The 18,969-nt window shown below is 32.5% G+C and overlaps 2 protein-coding genes and 1 long non-coding RNA gene across 4 annotated transcripts; 1 reads left to right on the plus strand and 2 right to left on the minus strand.

Annotated features, from left to right (window-relative positions):
* Positions 1-29: 29 nt before the first annotated feature.
* Positions 30-10,728, minus strand: LOC135144838 (alpha-mannosidase 2). Of its 2 annotated transcripts, none has more exons than XM_064076951.1 (13): positions 10,623-10,728; positions 10,276-10,432; positions 9,364-10,228; positions 3,255-3,441; positions 2,838-3,200; positions 2,566-2,751; positions 2,079-2,510; positions 1,822-2,028; positions 1,591-1,769; positions 1,404-1,537; positions 972-1,247; positions 627-923; positions 30-565 (listed from the first exon to the last, which is right to left on the minus strand). In XM_064076951.1, exons 2-13 carry the CDS (start codon positions 10,405-10,407, stop codon positions 416-418), a joined length of 3,408 nt encoding a protein of 1,135 aa, XP_063933021.1. In that variant the 5' UTR covers positions 10,408-10,432; positions 10,623-10,728; the 3' UTR covers positions 30-415. The 2 variants fall into 2 exon arrangements, with proteins under 2 accessions (XP_063933021.1, XP_063933022.1); XM_064076952.1 differs by having other exon boundaries at positions 10,276-10,439.
* Positions 10,729-10,858: 130 nt separating this feature from the next.
* LOC135144844 (abscission/NoCut checkpoint regulator-like) lies at positions 10,859-18,969 on the plus strand. The gene is made up of 5 exons (XM_064076970.1): positions 10,859-10,974; positions 11,027-11,202; positions 11,344-11,572; positions 11,623-11,847; positions 17,815-18,969. The coding sequence occupies exons 1-5, from the start codon at positions 10,927-10,929 to the stop codon at positions 18,064-18,066; spliced, it is 930 nt and encodes a 309-aa protein (XP_063933040.1). The 5' UTR covers positions 10,859-10,926; the 3' UTR covers positions 18,067-18,969.
* On the minus strand, positions 16,792-17,698 carry LOC135144848 (uncharacterized). Its single transcript, XR_010283242.1, has 2 exons — positions 17,576-17,698; positions 16,792-17,105 (listed from the first exon to the last, which is right to left on the minus strand). It is a non-coding gene; the product is annotated as an uncharacterized LOC135144848 (long non-coding RNA).

The raw sequence follows: 18,969 nt of genomic DNA on the forward strand, positions 1-18,969 counted from the left end.
ATTTTACATTGGGGAAAACAAAGACTGCATTAAAAGATTTTGTGTTTTATTGCTCAAATTATAAGTAGGTGTTCACACAGTGATATAAAAAAATGAAAGCGCCCAACTAGGGATGCTGGCTTTAAAATTTAATATATGCTTAACTAAACTATGCACCAGTACATACTTACACACGATTCTGTAATTTATTGCACTAAAAAATTTTAAATCACCCCACAGTTCATTTTGAAGCCAACACCATTCATGTTCTTGTACTTGGAGCTTACAGTGGAAGTAATCATGACTATAAAAATTTCAACAATCTCAACTTACAGTATCACTAACACTAAATAACACAGACAAATTAAATTAAAAAGGCCTCAAACATGTAGAGTACTATTTTTTAATATCATGGAATCTCAATTGTGCTATAATTTCACCTCTGTAAAATGAACGCTTGGACCTCCATAGGGCACATCAATAAGTCACCTTTAATGTGAACTTCGTTTTTCAAGAGTAAAAATGATAAAGACGTTTTAAAAAGTTTACTTCCTAATTCTGTAGGGAGTAGTGCGCTGATGTTAACCTAAAATTTATTAATTAAATTAGTTAAAGACAACTGTTTCACGTCGATTATATGGACTTACTGATCCTTGACTTAACGGAAACTGTTTTAACAAAGTTTGATCAGCAAAGCACGTATCCACAAACTGTCTGTGTACAACAAAAGCAACATGATCCCTTCCTTTCAAAGTCACACCCGTTCGTAAAGTCGGTATTACGAAATCAACACCAAATTCAGCTTCTACGCTTAGGTAATCAGGCTGGGAAATTTTATCTTCGTCTTCTGTCCTCAATAAACGTACTAAAGGATTTAGTAAAGTCTGTGCCGCAACATGGGCCGCTAACGTTGGAAAACCTGAAGGATGTCCTTCCGCAGTTGCCTTGAAAACAACGAGTGTATAATATTCCGCGATTATCTTTTAACTTACTCGACATGAATGTGTTTTTTGTTCTAGAATTATTCTAAAGATGTGTTTAGTTGGGCGATTATCTAAAACAGCTTGTCCCAGACCCAGATTGTCGTCTTGATTTAGTCTGCGATCCAACATTATTTCAATTTGTCCTTCAAGCAAGGAACTCGTACCAAGAGGACTACCAGTTAACACAGTCAAGCGTGTTTTGTCATCTTCAATGTAAGCAGATACGGGTATTGGATAGTAGTTTGCTTGTATAGGGAGTTTTTGAAAACGTTTTCTCCTCAAGATCTGCAAAGAAGCAAAGGGTAGCAGTTACAACACATCCAAAATATACATATTGTAAGTAACTGCAGTTAAATTTAAAATTTCAAAAACCGAAACAAGTCAGAAAAATTATAGAAGGTATTATCTTTAGAAATGACGAAAAGTGACAGAAATACGCACCTCGAAACCATTCAAGTCAGTGAAGAATTCGTCTGAATTTTTGATATTTGTTGATAATCGCATTACCAACTCAAAATTGGAAGTTTTAGCAATGTCAACGATATTTTCAATTTCAATTCCTAGGCTATCCGCACCTAAAAAAATTTGTTAATTGCGATCAAAAAATTCTACTGTAATTTATACCCACCGAGAGAACTGTACAAAGTTACACTATGACGAACGTAAGGCAACTGAACAGTAACTGAAGACATAATCGGTCCCTCAATCACATTCACAATAGTATTTTCAATATGCAATGGAACAGCATCTCCATCTGGCAAGAATAAGTAGGCACCACTTCGTTCAGCAGTTTGTCTGACTCCATACCTAAACAAAAGAATTCTTTTTTTTTTCATTCAATGAAAAACTGAAAACATACTTTGCAAAATCCAAATGAACCGGAACTGTGTTAGCTCCCACTTTCAGCGCTTTTAACAAACCCAAATTGCTGAAAGACGCTGTCAATCTGTTATTTTGTAAGGTAAATTCGCGTGAACTCGGTGAAACTAAAATGTCGGAAAAACCAACAGGTGCTTGAACGTCTCCATATTGGTTGTAAATTCTAATACCACTGCGTACGCTTTCACTGTAACATACATTATGACAAGTTGTCTGTAATCCATCATGTTAACTTACACTGGAGATTCATATTCCCATAGTGCGTTTATGGTATAACTAACAAGCCCCAAAGCTGGTATATGTACAACAAAAGACAGCTGATACTTCGTTTGTGACATGGAAGATCCATACTCAAAAATAGGCGACACCTGACATTTAATTCTTTTCTTTTTTGTGTCTAAGACTTCCACATAAGGCGTGGAAACGTGAAGTGTTACTACTTCTTCTCTATCGAAACTCAGGGAGTTAAAAATTGCAATTCTTTTCGCTCTTAGTTCAGGTCCAATGGTAATCGGATACCGTTCGGCTATAGAGTCATGAGAGTGTCTTACGTCGTCAATATTGTAAAAAAGGGCGTTGCGATCAGGGGTTTCTGCATCTTTGCCTGATAATAAAATATGAGCAGCGTGTTGTATAACGTGCTGGCAACCATTAAGGGCTGCCAACATTCTAAAAAATATAGATATATCAACCGATCTATGGAGATAATTGTTGATATATATACTTTTTGCCGTAGTCTATCACCACGTGATCTTTAGCAGTGCCTGTAATACCGTCATGGTGTTGAAACAAAGAAAGCGATTTTCTAGCATCTGATAATTGTCTTTCTAAGCCTACTTCTCGGTCGGTTATCCATGCTGAGCCTGGTTTACCACTTAAATAAGCCAAAGTAAGAATCGTCTCAGCAGCTCTAAAACCGTCAAGTTATTGTAACCTTTGTCGGATTTATCATCATCATATACGGATATCACTGGGTAAAAACATAGATTTTAATACCTTATGTAGGAAAGAAGTATTCTATCCATCCTCTTATAAAAAGGTCTCGACGTATAATATCCGCTCCAGTAATGATCGTCACGATCGGAATAAGTAAAAAAGTCTCCTGACAAAGAGGGAAAATCAGCATCCTTCCTATCGTTATGAAGAGCCTCAAAATAATCTGTCAGCGTCCCAAATTGCGCTTGTACGTTTAAGTTAAGATTAGAGTTCATATGATCAAATAATCTCTGATAGTTATTATATTGCACGTCCCATTCCGTCGAATGATCATACCTAAAATCGTCACCTAACGGTGCTAGAACTACATTTGTTTTATAAAGTTTTGATTTTTTTCTGTACTGATCCAATAACATCACAGCTCTACAATAAGCAAAAGGGCCACGTCAAGTTACACAGTTCTCTAAAAAAATATACCTTTGAGCCACGTTTTTATCAGTGATTTCTTGCGGCGGAACTTTCCAGGGACAGTGGAGACCATGTCCCGGAAGTCTTTTAAAATCAAACTGGCAACAAACTTTCGGATCAGGACCACAAGTGTGAGGTATATCATAGCCATAAAAAGGCATCATGTGAGTAAACATATCAGTCTTACCAGTACCATCTAAAAATGCATATATTTTAAATTTTATCTACATGTTTCCAAAACAATTATCGAACAACGGTAAAAACATTCTCTCATCGAAAAAGTCACATATTTAGAAAAATTATTTATTACAAATGCACTGGAATCTAAGGACATCTACTCGTATTAAGTAACACTGTTAACTTTTTTTTTAATACCAAGAGAACAACAAAAAACACGATCAAAGACAGCCATAGATTTCTGAAGGTTTGTCTTTGTAGAATATTCATCTCGTTGATTACCGTCAACGTGAAAGTTGGAGTTAAAAACGCAACGATCATAGACAAACTTTAAAAATCCATAGCTGTCTTTGACCATATTTTTATTGCTCTCTCGCGTAGTTAATTCTTGCGACTCTCGAAGCAGAAAAATGCGAATTTACAGATAATGTTAAGATTTTAATCGTTAACTGGTTCTAACACAATTTAACAGACTTTAGATTTGTTCAGATAGAGCACTTGCAGGGGTTTTCATGAAATTCACTTAGTCAGGACTCGTTTGATTTTGTTTGTCTAATTATGAATGAGGTTTCTGGATGCTTATACTAAAGTGTTACATTATAACACTTCTTAATTCCTCATACAAGATTACTAATAGTTCATTTACGGCAGCTAAATCAATCTAACGTTATCCCACTCTGGGAAAAGGACAGTGAAAGTAAGGTAGCATTCATAATATCGTGGACTGAGGTGCGGGGGATTTAAAATTTTTCCCTTTAGACAGTTATCATCATGATATCACCGAGATATATTTTCTTGCAACGTGGATAATTACATCACTCGTAACGCCTGGTACATTCTGTGTTGTTTATTTATCATGTGTTTTGTTTGGGGAAAAGCTGGGGACATTCCACGATATAAACTCTCCAAGCTAATGGTTTTAAGTAACCACTCATTTGGATCAAGACATCATTTAACATAATGTAAATTCTTTGCTTGAATCGTTGATAAAGTGTGGCATAATTTAACATCAGGTAAATTCTTTGTTCTGGCAGGGGCCATGTTGAAAGAGTATTTTCAAACCGAGCACATGTTTGAACTGTAAAATCTCGAAGAAATTAACAACATTGTGGGATGAGCATTATACTCCTTTGATTTAGACCATTATTTGCACAACGCCGCAGGATTGATCGCATTTCTCGCCATTTTGAACCTCCAGATTGTCTGCTATGTTTTTGTTTATATGTTTGTTTGGGGGAATGTATGGCCCACAATCCAGCTGAATAACTTCACTTTTAAAAATGAACTAATAACTCGAATGGACACAAAATATTAAACTTATGTAATTTTGTTAGTTTTGCAATTTTTCACCTCATACAATTTTTCTGTATCTCACAATTTTAACTTCAGTAATTTTCTTTGTTGTATAATTTAAATTGAACGTAAATTTTCAAACTTTGCAGTTCCTCACGTAACTTTTTTTATCTGCACAAGTTTTATTTCACACCAGATCTTTTTTATTTTTATAAATCTTTGCTAGTTTTTGTTATGTAAATATTTTGTTGATTAATGCTTCCATCATATAAATTGTCTGATTTCCAATCTCAATCTCAGATAAGAATTCTTTGCTGTTTAAAACTTCACGAGAGTGTATGGCAAATTTAAATGTTATTTACTGCTCTTTTTGAAACTTTAACACTTGTTCAGTTGTAGTTTAATGTCAGAGTTATAGAAATTGAAGATTTAAATGGAACTGAGGTAAAATAGCACAGAAACACGTAGCGGAAGCGGAGTGTGCGGTTCCTTGTCGAGCTGGCGGTCGCGCCATCTACACAAAAGATGCAGATCTTGAATAGAAGTCAGGGACGGTCGGGATGATGTGACGCTGTCAGCTTATTTATAGCCGTGATTTCCAACCACGAGTTTGCGACCGTAACGACCTGTTGTAATATTTTTTATTTAATTTATAAGACATATGCATTTCTTGCAAAAATACGCCCAACACGGTGCCGTAATGAAAAACCATATCGTGATTTGGTTTCGATGCTTCCCATTATTAAAAAAATTCAAAACAATTGGATACTTTTGAAATTTCTAAAGTGAAATATACTTATACAAAAAGTACAAATTATGGGCTGTGCTATTAAATAAAAAACACGTTAGTAGTATCTTGCGTGTCAAAAACAGAACATGTGTGTTGAAAATAATTTTGTCTTTGAGGTTTTTTTATCTCTAAGAACTATTGAGATATCAAGAAGCGTCCATTTAACTCATCCTGTATATGTCTATATATTTAGAAATATATTTTGAAGTTTTTTTGAATACCTTCTACTGTTCCAATTTCTACTGATACTTGAATATAACTAAAATTGAAAATAAAACGAATGAAATATTACAAAATCTATTTTGACGTCATCTATTTTTTTAAACGACAATCGCAGGTGACACTGTCAAAGTTTTGACGTCGCTGGCCTTTTTTACAATATTATTTTTTCAAAACTTTAAAATAAATAATATCGTCCTGCACGGAATTTCCTTCGCCTCTGAAGCACAACAATAAACGAAATCGTATCAGCTTATAATTCAATCAATATTTGCCCAACTTTTTGATGGATAGTTGGATTTTGATTATACAGTATAACACTGATCATAAAGTCCGTTCTATAATTTTCTCATATAAATTGTGATGGTATCTCACCAAATTATGTATTTATTTTTTTTAATATAATATACATGGTGTTCCAAAAATGACGCATAAGATCGATGGTACGTTGTTAAGAAGGCAGAAAGTTAGTGCCATATTATTAAATCACAGATAAAGGAAGACTTCAAATACATACAACAATTTTTGGAGAAAAAAGTTTTTTCAAAACAAGAATATAAGTGAAGATAACTTTCTTTTTGAGCAAAATTCCTTTTTTTTAAACACGAATTCTTTGATGTGATTTTTTCAAAATACGCATAATAAATACTCCTAATATATAATTAACGAACACATTTAAAAAATTAAGTTAAAAATATTTTGGGTATTTTGGAAGGATTTTTCTTTGGTTTTTTCACCTGACTATCAACTCAGTTTTTAATTTTTCTACTTTCTTTAAAATGTTACGATTTTTTTTATTTTGCTAAAACCTCAAATCTTTAATTAAATCAAAGTAAATTGTACTTTTTTTGAGCCAAAAAATTGGTTCCTCCCAATATACAGGGTGAGTCACTAAGCGCGCTGCTCAATATTTTATTAATCATTAGAAAAAGAAAAAAAGCCCAGAGTTCTTTGAGGACCATACACTCAAATTACAGAGTGTTCTGTTTTTAAGGCGTAACACACAACTTAGTATTTTTCAAATTGAACACCCGATATATCTCTATATATCATAATTAATTGTCCTCTTTGTATTAGACAACTAAAATTTACTTTTGAAATTCCACTATAACATCAAATTCTTGCATAGTCAGCAAGAAAAATAATCGCAAAACCTCCACTTCTATGTCTTGTTTCAATTTTCTTCTTCTATATTTCAACTTCCTTGGCATCCAGTTACTGGAATTCAGATTTCTCTTTGTTTTTATTAAATTTGTGATATTCAAATATTTGCATTGATTCAGAACGTTTAATTTGATTTTATTCAAAGTTTTTTTTTTGTAGCTGAGCATTAAGAGGGGTCTTCAACGAGCACTTAGTCGCTGGTTTTTTCTTTTCTTTTTTTTTGTCAGTGAAGGAATAAATAATTTTGTGTCCTCCATATATTTGGTGTTTTATTTAGCGGTACTTTTCCAACCTTGGGGTCCACCATTTGCATCTGAACGCATCCCGCCATTTTTCAAAAACACAATGTAGGTCAAATTTTTGAATTTTTCGCGGGCTTTCAGTTTTTTTCACATGTCAATTTAAGGCGGGATGTTTGAGTTACCACAGTATAAAATAAACTATGACAAGTCGTTCTTTCCAGTTAAATACTTATATAATGAAATAAATGTTGACTTCACGATAATTCTCTAATTTTATTAACAATAAGGTTATCAAATTATAATTAGATATCACTCCTTTTTAAAGATTTGTATGCATCTATAGGTCGTGAAAAAAACAATACGTACAATGAATTAAGGTTTGATAAATTTGCCAAGGTCGAAATATCATATCATCGAAAAAAAAAACAATTTATTTCGATAGAACTTCCCCCACTCCTGAAGCAAATCCCGCTTCTTTGACCAATTATAAAATTTGATTTTGCGACTTTTGTTTTGTGTAACCTCTATAAAGTAAAAACCAATGGCATAAATAACAGCGCACAAATGCAAAAATAGCAAATATATTTAACGAGAAAATGAACTCTTAGGAATTACACGGTTAGCTTCGAGTATTTATGTTTATACTACGGACGAATTCGACTATAATCACGTACAAGCATCAGCGGTTGCATAAAAGAAAATGAAGTTTGATTAATTTTGTCTCCAGGAGTGGACTGATTACTACAGCAAAACGATCCGACAATTATTTTGGGTGAGGAGCTGTTATTATAATAAAAATTATTTGCGGTGTGACATTAGGTACTGTAATTTTCGAGTAAACGGGGTGAACTTTTCTTGATTTCATAAACATTTTTTATTAATTTTTGTAAAATAATTGTGATTAAAACTAAATGCGGATGCGTAAATTACAAATGTAGGAGTATATGATTTTATAAAATTTTAAAAATATTTATTGTTAAAAATTTTGAGGGGATGGCATCACGTTTTTGTTGGGGAGGATTAGACAAATTTTGGTTAGCGTTTAACTATCTACACATGATATTACTAATATACATACAACATTTGACAACAAACGGTCCAGTAGTTTCAGAGATTAGGTGTCTAATTAAAATGGATACAGACACCAGACAGACAGACAGACGGAAACGGGCGACTACTTTTTCGTACTCTTGAGGTCATGAAACATTGAGAAAACATAAAAAGGGCCGATGAATTCGGTTACTTTACTTCCTTAGCTTACCCTTGGGAAGTAAAAACGCTCTAGTAGGACATGAAATTTGTTTTTAAAATAATGAAGTTGGTAACACCGACGCACTCCTTGTTTAGTTTGACAATTACGGTAAAATAAAAGCGATTATTTTAAAAATAAAGTTCATGGCCCACCAGAAGACTTTTTTGTATTTTTGTTACGTGTACGAAATTGTTAGTAGTTTATAGCAATTTTGGCTTTCCCAAATTGTTGTCTGTCTGTCTATCTGGTGTCCGTATCCATTTTTATTAGACACGTAATCTCAGACACTACTAGATCGATTGTTCTCAAATTTTGTATGTATATTAGTAATATCATGTAGATAGTTCAACACTAACCAAAATTTTGCTAATCATCCCCGCCAACAATTTGATGACGTCATTTCAAAGAATTCTTACGTTTATTTGATTTAACTGTTATCACAACAAATTTCTACGTGACATTCTTCCGATGTATGTATAACCAAGCAATTTGTTTTGTTGTTCTAATAATACATCATTAAAAAACATACAAAAATCCTTTTGAAAATAGTTTTTCTTTAGTGTTAAAAAAAGTAATAACACACTTTTTTTTGGTCCTTTTTCTTCCCAATAATTTTGAATTTTATTTTAAGGTAACCGCAAGGTAGTTTAGCGTTACTGTGAAATATTTAGGAGAAAAAAGAACACAAAGGATTTTATTAATTTTTTAACAATCTCAATAAGGTCTTACAGATAATGAAAACTGTAATGTGACTGACTTACGTAAATATTTTGCTCTTCTGCAGTTCTGTATTTTAAATTTTGCCCTCAAACAGGCCCTTCTATTATATTTTTTTTAATTTGAGCTAAAGCTTGCAAAATCAACATACAAAACCTAAATAAGTAATGCCTCATGGTGAAGAAATCCTTATTTCCGCCACCACATTTATACAAAATTTAAGCGTACACTCAACAATCCACGAAAGCAATAAAACTAACTTACCCCATAGTTGTCTCCAGCGGAATTCCAGCTGTTGCTTGCTCGCCAACTCTTTCTTCACTGAATAATGCACTCTCTGCATCAGCGTATTTCGAAAACCCATTTCTTTCAAAAGTACTGGTTGTGTCAAAGACATTCCAAATGGGTCAATAGCCCAGCTACTTTGTGGAGTATAATTTAAATTCTGTTGTAACCACTGATGGCCTTCAGTTAGCTGCTGCATTATAGATATCCAATGAGAATTAGCTTCGTCATTCATAACCCACCCCCCTGTAACAATCTCTAATTGGTTATTGCGTATTAATCTCTTAACAACTTCTCGTTCATCTTCCCCCAGATCTTCCCACCACATTGAAAAATAAGAAATCTCAGCCCATATGAATTTCCTGCGTGGGTCCTCAGGTAATTTCAAAAGCATGTTATTTAAAATGTGCTTAGTTTGAGTTAAATAGTACTCTTCTACAGTTTTAATCCAACCAGGATCATTGTGCGAGTGTGGTACCACAAACACTTTTAACTTATTTTGTCTGTTCCAGTCTTTTTCGTCTACTTCAATTTTCCAACCCTGCTTCCAGGCACCGCCGTCAGGATTATCAAATTTTAATCTCTTGTAAATCTCTAACATTTGAATATCAGTTTTAGGGACAAAATTCAACTGAAAAGGACAGTTTGATTCATATAGTACTTCTGTAATGACAGGCTTTAGTCTGTCCTTTGGATTCATTTGTGAATTTTTGATGGAATGTGAACTGGCGTTTTGTGGAATAATATTTTTCATCACATTTTTGATATCTTGTACTTCATTGCCATGTTGGTTTAGGTCATGTTCCAGCTGTTTGATTCGATTCTCTAAATTCACAAATTTCAGCTGAAAATTTAGGTTAGTTTTTTGAGAATTAAATAATGAAAACATACGCTTTCATAATCGGCCACTGGTTGCCGCTTTCCTGCAAATTCTGACAAATCTTTTGCTGAGTAGATCATGATGATGATAAGTACTACAAGGGCTGAGCCGATAACAGCTACAGCCCTTTTTAACCGCATCATTGAGGTAAGGATTATTCACAGTATCCTGCAAACTGATAACATGTAAACAGATTTTATTACGTTGGAGTTGTTTTGATCTTTTTGTTGCACGTTTACTTCAAACTGACATGACAAGACATTGATCCATGTATAACAGTACGACACCAGAATTAAGTACTCATTGGTAATCTATGTTAGCTGCGTTTCTTGTCTTTGAGGGTTTTTTAATTACTTACACATTTAGTTTAAATTCGGCAATGAATTCCACCAACACAACACAGTTGTCGCGAAATGTCAAAATGACATTTATGACGTTTCTATCACTTGACAGAGATACCAACGTGAGAGTGAAAAAATCTCAGTAAACTTCCAATAAAAACGTCGGAAATTTAGGGGATATTTTTCGTTCCGGCGGCCCAAAAACAATATTGCAACTTAAAAGAAAAAATAATCAATTCTACTGTCAGTGTCAACTGTAGTTAATTGGTTATAAGTTATAACTATATATCAAATTGTTATATATTTTTCCGCATTTCTATTATGTCTTGCAACCACTGCAATACCAAGTTTAATTTTTTCCATAAAGAAGTAAGTATTTTCGTCAAAGCAATATTTTAAACTTAGTTTTAATTTGCTTCAGATGGGTTGTTCAAATTGCGGGCTTTCCTTTTGCAATAAATGTTTAAAGCAGAAATGTAAAATACCCAATAAGGGGCTTAGTGAACATAATGTATGTAAACTGTGTTATTCGAAGTTAGCATCTGGTACAAGTACAACACAGCCAATGAATATTCCACCGCCGGATGCGTTCATAAAGTAAGATGTGCACCATTTATACTACAATTAATGAAACTTATTCTAGTGCCGTTCCTAAGTTCCCATTACCTCCCTTTATAACCACCAATTCACTAAGGTACATATAACGTGATAGTAACATTGTTTTAACAATTTTTGCAGAAGGTTAGAAAATTTGGAAAATCCTCTAGCGCCACCAATTACGATGTATAAAACGGACCCGAAAATTCAAGCTTTGAGGAGTGGATTGTCACCTGCCGATCAGAAAATTCTTGACCGATTAGAAAGACTTAAAGAAGAAAAAGGTCCCCCTCCAACGGAAGGCGAATTGAGGCGGAGACTTGCTAGTTTGAAGGGTGAAAACGATTACGTGGAAGGACCAAGCAAACCTGTATGTGTTTAAAATGTTGTCATGGAAGTCTAATAGTTTTATACTTTTAGTTGTTTACTGTTGATACAAGGACAGATCAACAAAAAGCTGATTCATTGTTGGAACAGTTTGTTAGTGAGAGAGACATTGAATTGGCTCATAATCCTCAAGATGAAATTGAAGCAAGGTTGGCTACTTTACGAGAACAGGGTGTGAGACCAAATGAGGGACCATATATTAGTAACTTACATGATTCCAGTAGTTCAGAAGAGGAAGTTGATAAAATTACTAAAAAGGTAAGTTATTTTAGTGATGACGAATAATCTTTATGCATTTGTGGAGCAAATGGTTTGAATATGTTTAAGAAAAATAGGTTACCTTGATCCAGGAAAAGAGTAAGAGGCAACATATATAGAAATGAATTAGTACTACGTGGTTGACCTTGTACCAGTGTGGTTTTCATGAAGTTATAATTGTATTCGTTTTGAAACAAAAAAATAAATAAATATGTATGTTTTAACGGAAAAAGTGGGTACTGTTGCAAACTTGTTAGAATTGTAGATTATTTAAAATTATATGTAAGAAGCTTTTTCATCTAAAGTAATTCAAAATGGATCTAAGCCGCCTACTATCTAAATTCAACTATATGTTACGTTAGAATTATTGTCATTCTACAGCCCTGTTGTCATTATTCTTAGACAGCTACAGAAAAGAATAGTTCAAATGAACTGCATTTTTTAACATGTTATAATTTCTTCGTCCACTAGCTTTCTGGTAGCTAGAGTACTTTGACATAATATATCGTTTTTAAGAGTGTGGACCACGGTGGTATCACGAAATGACAGTTTCAACTTTAAAATATTTTAGGTTATATGACTGGTTGTCAGAAACACGTGTATGCCAAAATTGTTGTCAAATTTGTCATGAACGTTCGTCTCAAAGGGTTTTCCAGTGTCCTAAAAAAATTGCAGCAGTCCACTTGACTGTGATTTTTTATAATTTGTCATTTTTTGAAGTAAAAAGTCAAGATTTTAAAGATAAAGCACCAATTAAAATTGTTAATCCGGAACAAACAATTAATGAACAAAATATCAAAATTCAAAATTTAATAACCACTGAAAAAGAATTATTATTAGCGCAAATCGAATGTTTAGGAAAGTACTACCAAAATTTGTTGCAGCAGAAAGAAGATAAAATTTGTTATTTAAAAGAAAAAATTAACAGTTTGAATTTTAAAAAATTATAAATTAATGACAAACTATTGATTGCAGGTAAATTTGGAGTGAACAAACAAGTAATTACAAATGCACTTAAATAAAAAAAATTGAGGAGGTGGCGCCTCGACACTGTAGCAAAAGCACTATCCATTAAATTTTCTTGTGGTTCTTCAGGCTATGAATCTTTATTAAAATTAAACTATTTATTGCCATCTTTGCGTACGTTACGTCGGAAAATATAGCATATTCTACCCAGGTATATTACACGAATTTTTTTATTATTTAAATTTAAAAGTTAAAGATTTTAAAGACTGTGAAAAAGACTATTGTTTATATTTAAATGAGACGGCTTTAACGCCTGGAAAGCAATACTGCACAGCTTCCTCTACCATACTAGAATATGAAACCCTGGAAATTTTTTCAGTGATAGCCACTCATTCTTTAGTTATCATGATAGGTGTAGTATTGCGGTGGTGAAAACAAGTAATTTTGTATCACTTTACAGGAAATTCCACAAATGGACAGTTATTAGGAGGTCACATTAAAAAATTAATAATTTTAGCCACAAAAACGAATTTAAATATTGTAAATATTACGACAGATATGGATGCAAGAAATCAGGCGATGTGGAAATATTTTGTCATTAAATCTAGAAAAATTGTTCTTCAAAATTTCATTTTTAATCCAGCTCATGAATCAAAAAATATATATTTCATGGCAGATTCTTCTCACATTTACAAAAATATAAGGTTTGCATTGGTAAATAACAAAATTATGATAATTCCAGGCGAGTTTGGTAATAAATATGCATTACCAAGCAATGAGGTTAACATTAAATACACTGAGGACTTTGCGGAAGTTCAAGAAAATTTCTAATTAAAATTAGCACCAAAATTAAGTAGTGATTTGTACAATCTGAATCATTTTGACAAAATTAAAGTTTCTTTGGCCTGTAATTTATAAATTTTTGTGTACGTCAAGATTTTCACAAGATGCCTTAGAAAATATTTTTAGGCAAATAAGACCAAATGCACTTCAGTTTAGGTCACTTCTTAAAAATTTATGTGTAATTCAATGCTTCAAAAGTACCTACAGTAGGGGAAGTTATACAGTATCAAATGATCAAAATTTATTAGGAGTAAGAGATTTACCAGCTTCAAGTAATGCGGTTTCTTCTGCAGTTTCGACAGTTTCTCTTCCTAGGGGCTGGAACAGTCACAACCAAGCATTTTGTGAGACAATTGTCTATAAGCAGTTACATATTACCAAAACATTTTCTAGGCCTTATACGAAATTGGTTTGTGTAAGAGAATTTAAAGTTAATTCATTAACATATCCAATAGGACTTGTGTTTAATTTGTTTTTAACTATGTAAAAATTTTTTGAAAATCTAAAGACGGCAATTTCTGAACAAAATGTTGATTTAAAAACTCTATATTTACACGAAATGAAACTTGATCACCAAATTGCAAGTTTTAAATTGCCAGTTTGTCATAATATTAAATTAAAAATTTTAAAACTATTTTCTTTGTTTCGGGTTCGAATACATCTTGAAAAAGAACAACGCAAAATAAGAACGAAAATTTTAGAAGAACGGGGTGCATGTAGAGAAAGTCGAAGTTTAGGTATAAGAGATACTTTGTTCTTTGATAGTTAGTTCATTTCTTTTAGTTCGAAATTTAGTAATATAAATGTAAATATAATTAAATCGATTTTATTTTTGTCCAAAAGACAAAATGTATGTCTCTTATGTGATGATTTTTTTTATTCGCCGTGAACCAAGAGGGCGGAGCTTAACTGCAAAATTATTATTATATTCTTATTTTTTTTACAAAAAATTAAAACATGTTTTTGAGAATCGTGCTGTTGAAAGAATACTATGCATATTAAGAAAAAAGACGAAATATAAACCCCGTCCACCCACCCTGTCTCAATTGTAATGAATTTTTTTATTCTTAGACACTTAACCACGTTTAAAATGATAAATTTTTGTAGGAAAATATGGATTTTGCAATTAGACTCCGCCTCTAGGTCTGGCAACGAATGAAAACTTCATTAGTACATATTTACGAGTAGATCAGGGTAGGTATGGGTGGGGCTTACCCTTTGGCTTTAATTTTTTCTTAATATACATAGCATTCTTTGAACAACAGCATACTCAAAAAGATGTTTTTTATTTCTTGTAGAGAAATACGGATTTTGCAGTTAAGCCCCGCCTCTCGGTTTATGACGAATAAAAAAATCATCAGAATTGAGACAGGGCGGGTGGGTGGGGCTTACATTTTGCCTTTTTTTAATATACATGGCCATCTTTTCACAAGAAGAAGCTTAAAACATGGTTGAAATAGTAAATTTTTGCAAGGAAATATGGATTTTCAATTATGAGGTGGAGCCTAATTGCAAAATCGATATTTCCTTATACAAATTATCCATTTTAAACATGTTTTAAGTTTCATCTTGTGAAAATAAATCTACACGTATTAAAACAAAAAGGCAAAATGTGAGCCCGCCCACCCGCCCTATCTCAAATGTGATGATTTTTTTTTATGCGCCGTGAATCAAGGGGGCGAAGCTTAATTGCAAAATACTTATTTGTTTAAAAATAATTAAAAACATTAAGAAAAAAAGGAAAATATAAGTAGTACCTGCTAATATAAGAGTGATTTTAGCAAATGACGTATCTTCGTAAGAAATTTAACTAAATTATTATAATAAAAGAGACTAGAGGCTCCAAAGCACTTTCAAATTCTTTCCAAACAGGAATACCTAGAACCTCAAGAATGTTTTTTTTTTCACTGGGTCCCAAAATTAATTCAAAAACAGATCAGGTCAGAATTTTCCAAAAATAGAACACCAAAGTTCCCCAAAATTATTTTAAATAATTTACAAAAAAAATTCCATGGGCTTCCAAAATAATACACCATGTATTACTGTAGCACTCACGATTTTTTCAGATTCTTATAAAGTAAAACACTGAAAGCTCAACAAATTTTTTTCAAGTTCATCCAGCAACAAAAATAAAATAAATATCTATTATTAATCATTTACAATTTTGTTTTATCAGTTTCAAATTACCACAAATCCCTACCCTTGACTGTCACACTGCGATAAATCCACAGGTTGGCATCAAAGCATGACAGCTACATTTTCACGTTCATAATTTTACCATCTCAACAACGAAGCATTTGGTGTTTGTTGTTGTTTCGACTTAAAATAATATAAATCATCTAATCAAAAATAAGAACTTTACGTTAAATGGACTTGCAAATGAACAACAGTTCTTTGCGTTTTTCTCAAAACATAGTGTGATTAAGTTCAAGGGTTTGATTCTTCATGCCCCAACTTTGGTGAATGTTTAGTGAGTAGACCAAATTTTGTACACTGACTTCTTCTATAGTTTACGATTTTTCGTATTTTTTGTCAAACCTATAGCTGTATAGACGGTACTTAATGCTACTACCATACTTGGTTGAGCGTCATAAAAGCTATGTAAGCTCAGACCTTGAAAGATATGGATTGTTTGAAGCTTTTTACTTGCTTAGAATTTTGAACACGTGACAGTATTGAAAACCTCGGATACATGTGTATGTCAGACCCCTCATTATAAGTCAATTATTGTTTAGCCCTAGTTGTACAGTTGAAAATTTTATTTTTTAAATATCTGTTTTTGTTTTAATTAGAAATTTAGAAAAGATAAACTTATGTGTATTAATAATTCAGAGAATTTATTATAAAATTGGAGAATATAAAAATGTAATAACATTTGCACAGAATGTTTATCTTTAAAGCATAAAATTAATTAAGTAAATAGTTCACTTTATAATGGACGGAAAATCTGCGTTTTCGTAATTGACGAATTATGAAACCCCAATAACATATGAAACTACATATTCGCCAGGGGGATTCTTATTGTAATGCTTTCTTTAGCTGTGTGTATTTTTATTAATTGAATTTATAAGGTAGCAAATAATTGATTGTGGGTTTTAGTTTGTCGTATAATACATATGTATTTATGTACTAAAGATTTTTAAAATCAAATAAGTCCTCCAAAGCAATTGTTGAAATTTGTTTTTGTAGCTTGAAAAGAAAATTTTGAATAACAGCTTTAGTTTTCTCCTACAATAAAAAATACATAATATCAATAACATTCATAAGTCAAAGACAAAAATACTAGCTACAATTCAAACAGAAAAATGTAATAACGTGCACCGAAACGTAACTTACACTAGATTTCTTTTTCGTAAGGTGGCGTTTCCTTAAATCAAAACATGGTAATTATTTGGAGACACAGTTTAAATTTTCATTCAGTGTTCGGCATCCTTGATCGACTTGCAGTGCTGTTCTTGTGGAAAATCCAGTAACAGAATTTAAAAAATACAAAAGTTACTTTACAAAAGCTAGTGAAAATAAACAATTGCATTCAAAGACTGGATAGTTGATAGTTCATAGTATTAGATTTCTTAGAAGTGTGCATTAATCTATTTCTAATGAGCATTTTTTAACAAATTAATATTGAAAATGAGTTGCCAGTTTTGTTTTTGATAAAAAATACAAAGTGCCTGCGGTATTGTTGATTAGATATTAGATAAATAAAATTATTGCAATACGTTTTTACTTAAATACATAGATACACTTGAAATACTTATCTTGTAGATAAATTACACAATATAAAATGATTTTTGACTATTATTGTGCTTGCGTAAAAGGATTTCTTCTGACTTTAGGTATATAAAAAAATACAACTTACGTGTGTCGGATATTACACTCACTTATCTAACAGGAATCTGGTTTTAATATTATAATTTACCTAGGTACTCGTTGATGTGTTTCTATATTTAGTCACTCCTAAACCACCGGAAGTGTCGTAAAATTACAAAACTTTTTTAATACGATCGTGAAATAATGCTTAAGGTACTTAAGTACGGGACTGATAACCATGATCAATTGACATTGCTATATGCTGTTGGTTAAATAGGGCTCATAGAGATAATCTCCACATTGTGTCACCTCGTATCAAGTCAAACCATGCATGTTTTTTGATTGCAGATAATGGACGAAGTAGCAATCGAAGAACGTTTACCCAAACAAACCTTTAAAAAACTGACGCCAAGTTCTTCTAATGAAGAAGAGGTAGATCGGTCTTCACCAGAACTTCCATGGTGCGTCCTATGTAATAACGATGCCAAATTCCGATGTTTCGACTGTGGAGGGGATTTATACTGCGGCGAATGTAACATCGAAGTGCATAAAAACTGGGCCGACACTGATCATAAAGTTGTTCCATTCAAGCCAAAATGAATTGTCCTCCAACACAAAGCACAAACTAGATAGTTATATATTTCTATTATTACATATTTTTACAACGGAATCAATATTTTGCTTAATACGAACTTTCTCGCCTCATTTTAACACAGACCTGTGTAGTTGTTAAGGGCTGACGTGTGGGATCAGGAATTGTGAAAAGTTGTTATTGATTTTAAATGCAGAGTGCAGTCTGTCCCTGACTGGCGGGGAATGACTTATTAAATAAACTGTCAGTTCTTAGTTTAATTAAATATTTTACATATTCGATCTACGCAATGCAACTATTGTACGTTCACTTATCCACCTACATACACGTGTTCCAATGATTTTAGCATAGACGGAAGTTGAAGAGGTTGCACTGTGTTCTTGCGTTTATTTGCGTAAAGACTAAATAAAATTAAGATTAAATTAAAATCCAACATATATTCTTCACTTTATTGAGCACATGTATGATATAAATCGAGAGTACATCGTCAATAAGTGAACAGTAATTTTGATAAACTGGTTGTAAAATATTTAACTAACTATTTGAATTTTGTAAATATTATCATTAAACCAAATAAATACAGCTGTGCAGTTCTCGAAGATACGTGACTTGCCGCTATTCCCACGGACAGACTAAACGCGTTGGCTTTTTTAAGCAGTTTTGTTAAATCTTTATTGATGTTTTTCACCTTGAGATTCTTTATTGGGTAGATTTTAACCAAACACATCGGTTGGTCCAAGTTTTAAAATATGCGACAAACATTGCTTTTTGTTGCTAGCAGTGATGACCTCCGCTGTAAGTACTAACATCGATGATTTAGTACGATTTTAGCCATAAATGTAAAAATCATACTGTACAAGAAAAGGATTTATTTATAAATGTATAGTAAATATAAAAGAATCTTAACAGTA

The sequence above is a fragment of the Zophobas morio genome, unplaced genomic scaffold (assembly GCF_036711695.1).
Source record: "Zophobas morio isolate AGI-343-1 ecotype UQ-CSIRO unplaced genomic scaffold, CSIRO_AGI_Zmor_V1 ptg000108l, whole genome shotgun sequence".
Lineage (NCBI taxonomy): Eukaryota > Metazoa > Arthropoda > Insecta > Coleoptera > Tenebrionidae > Zophobas > Zophobas morio.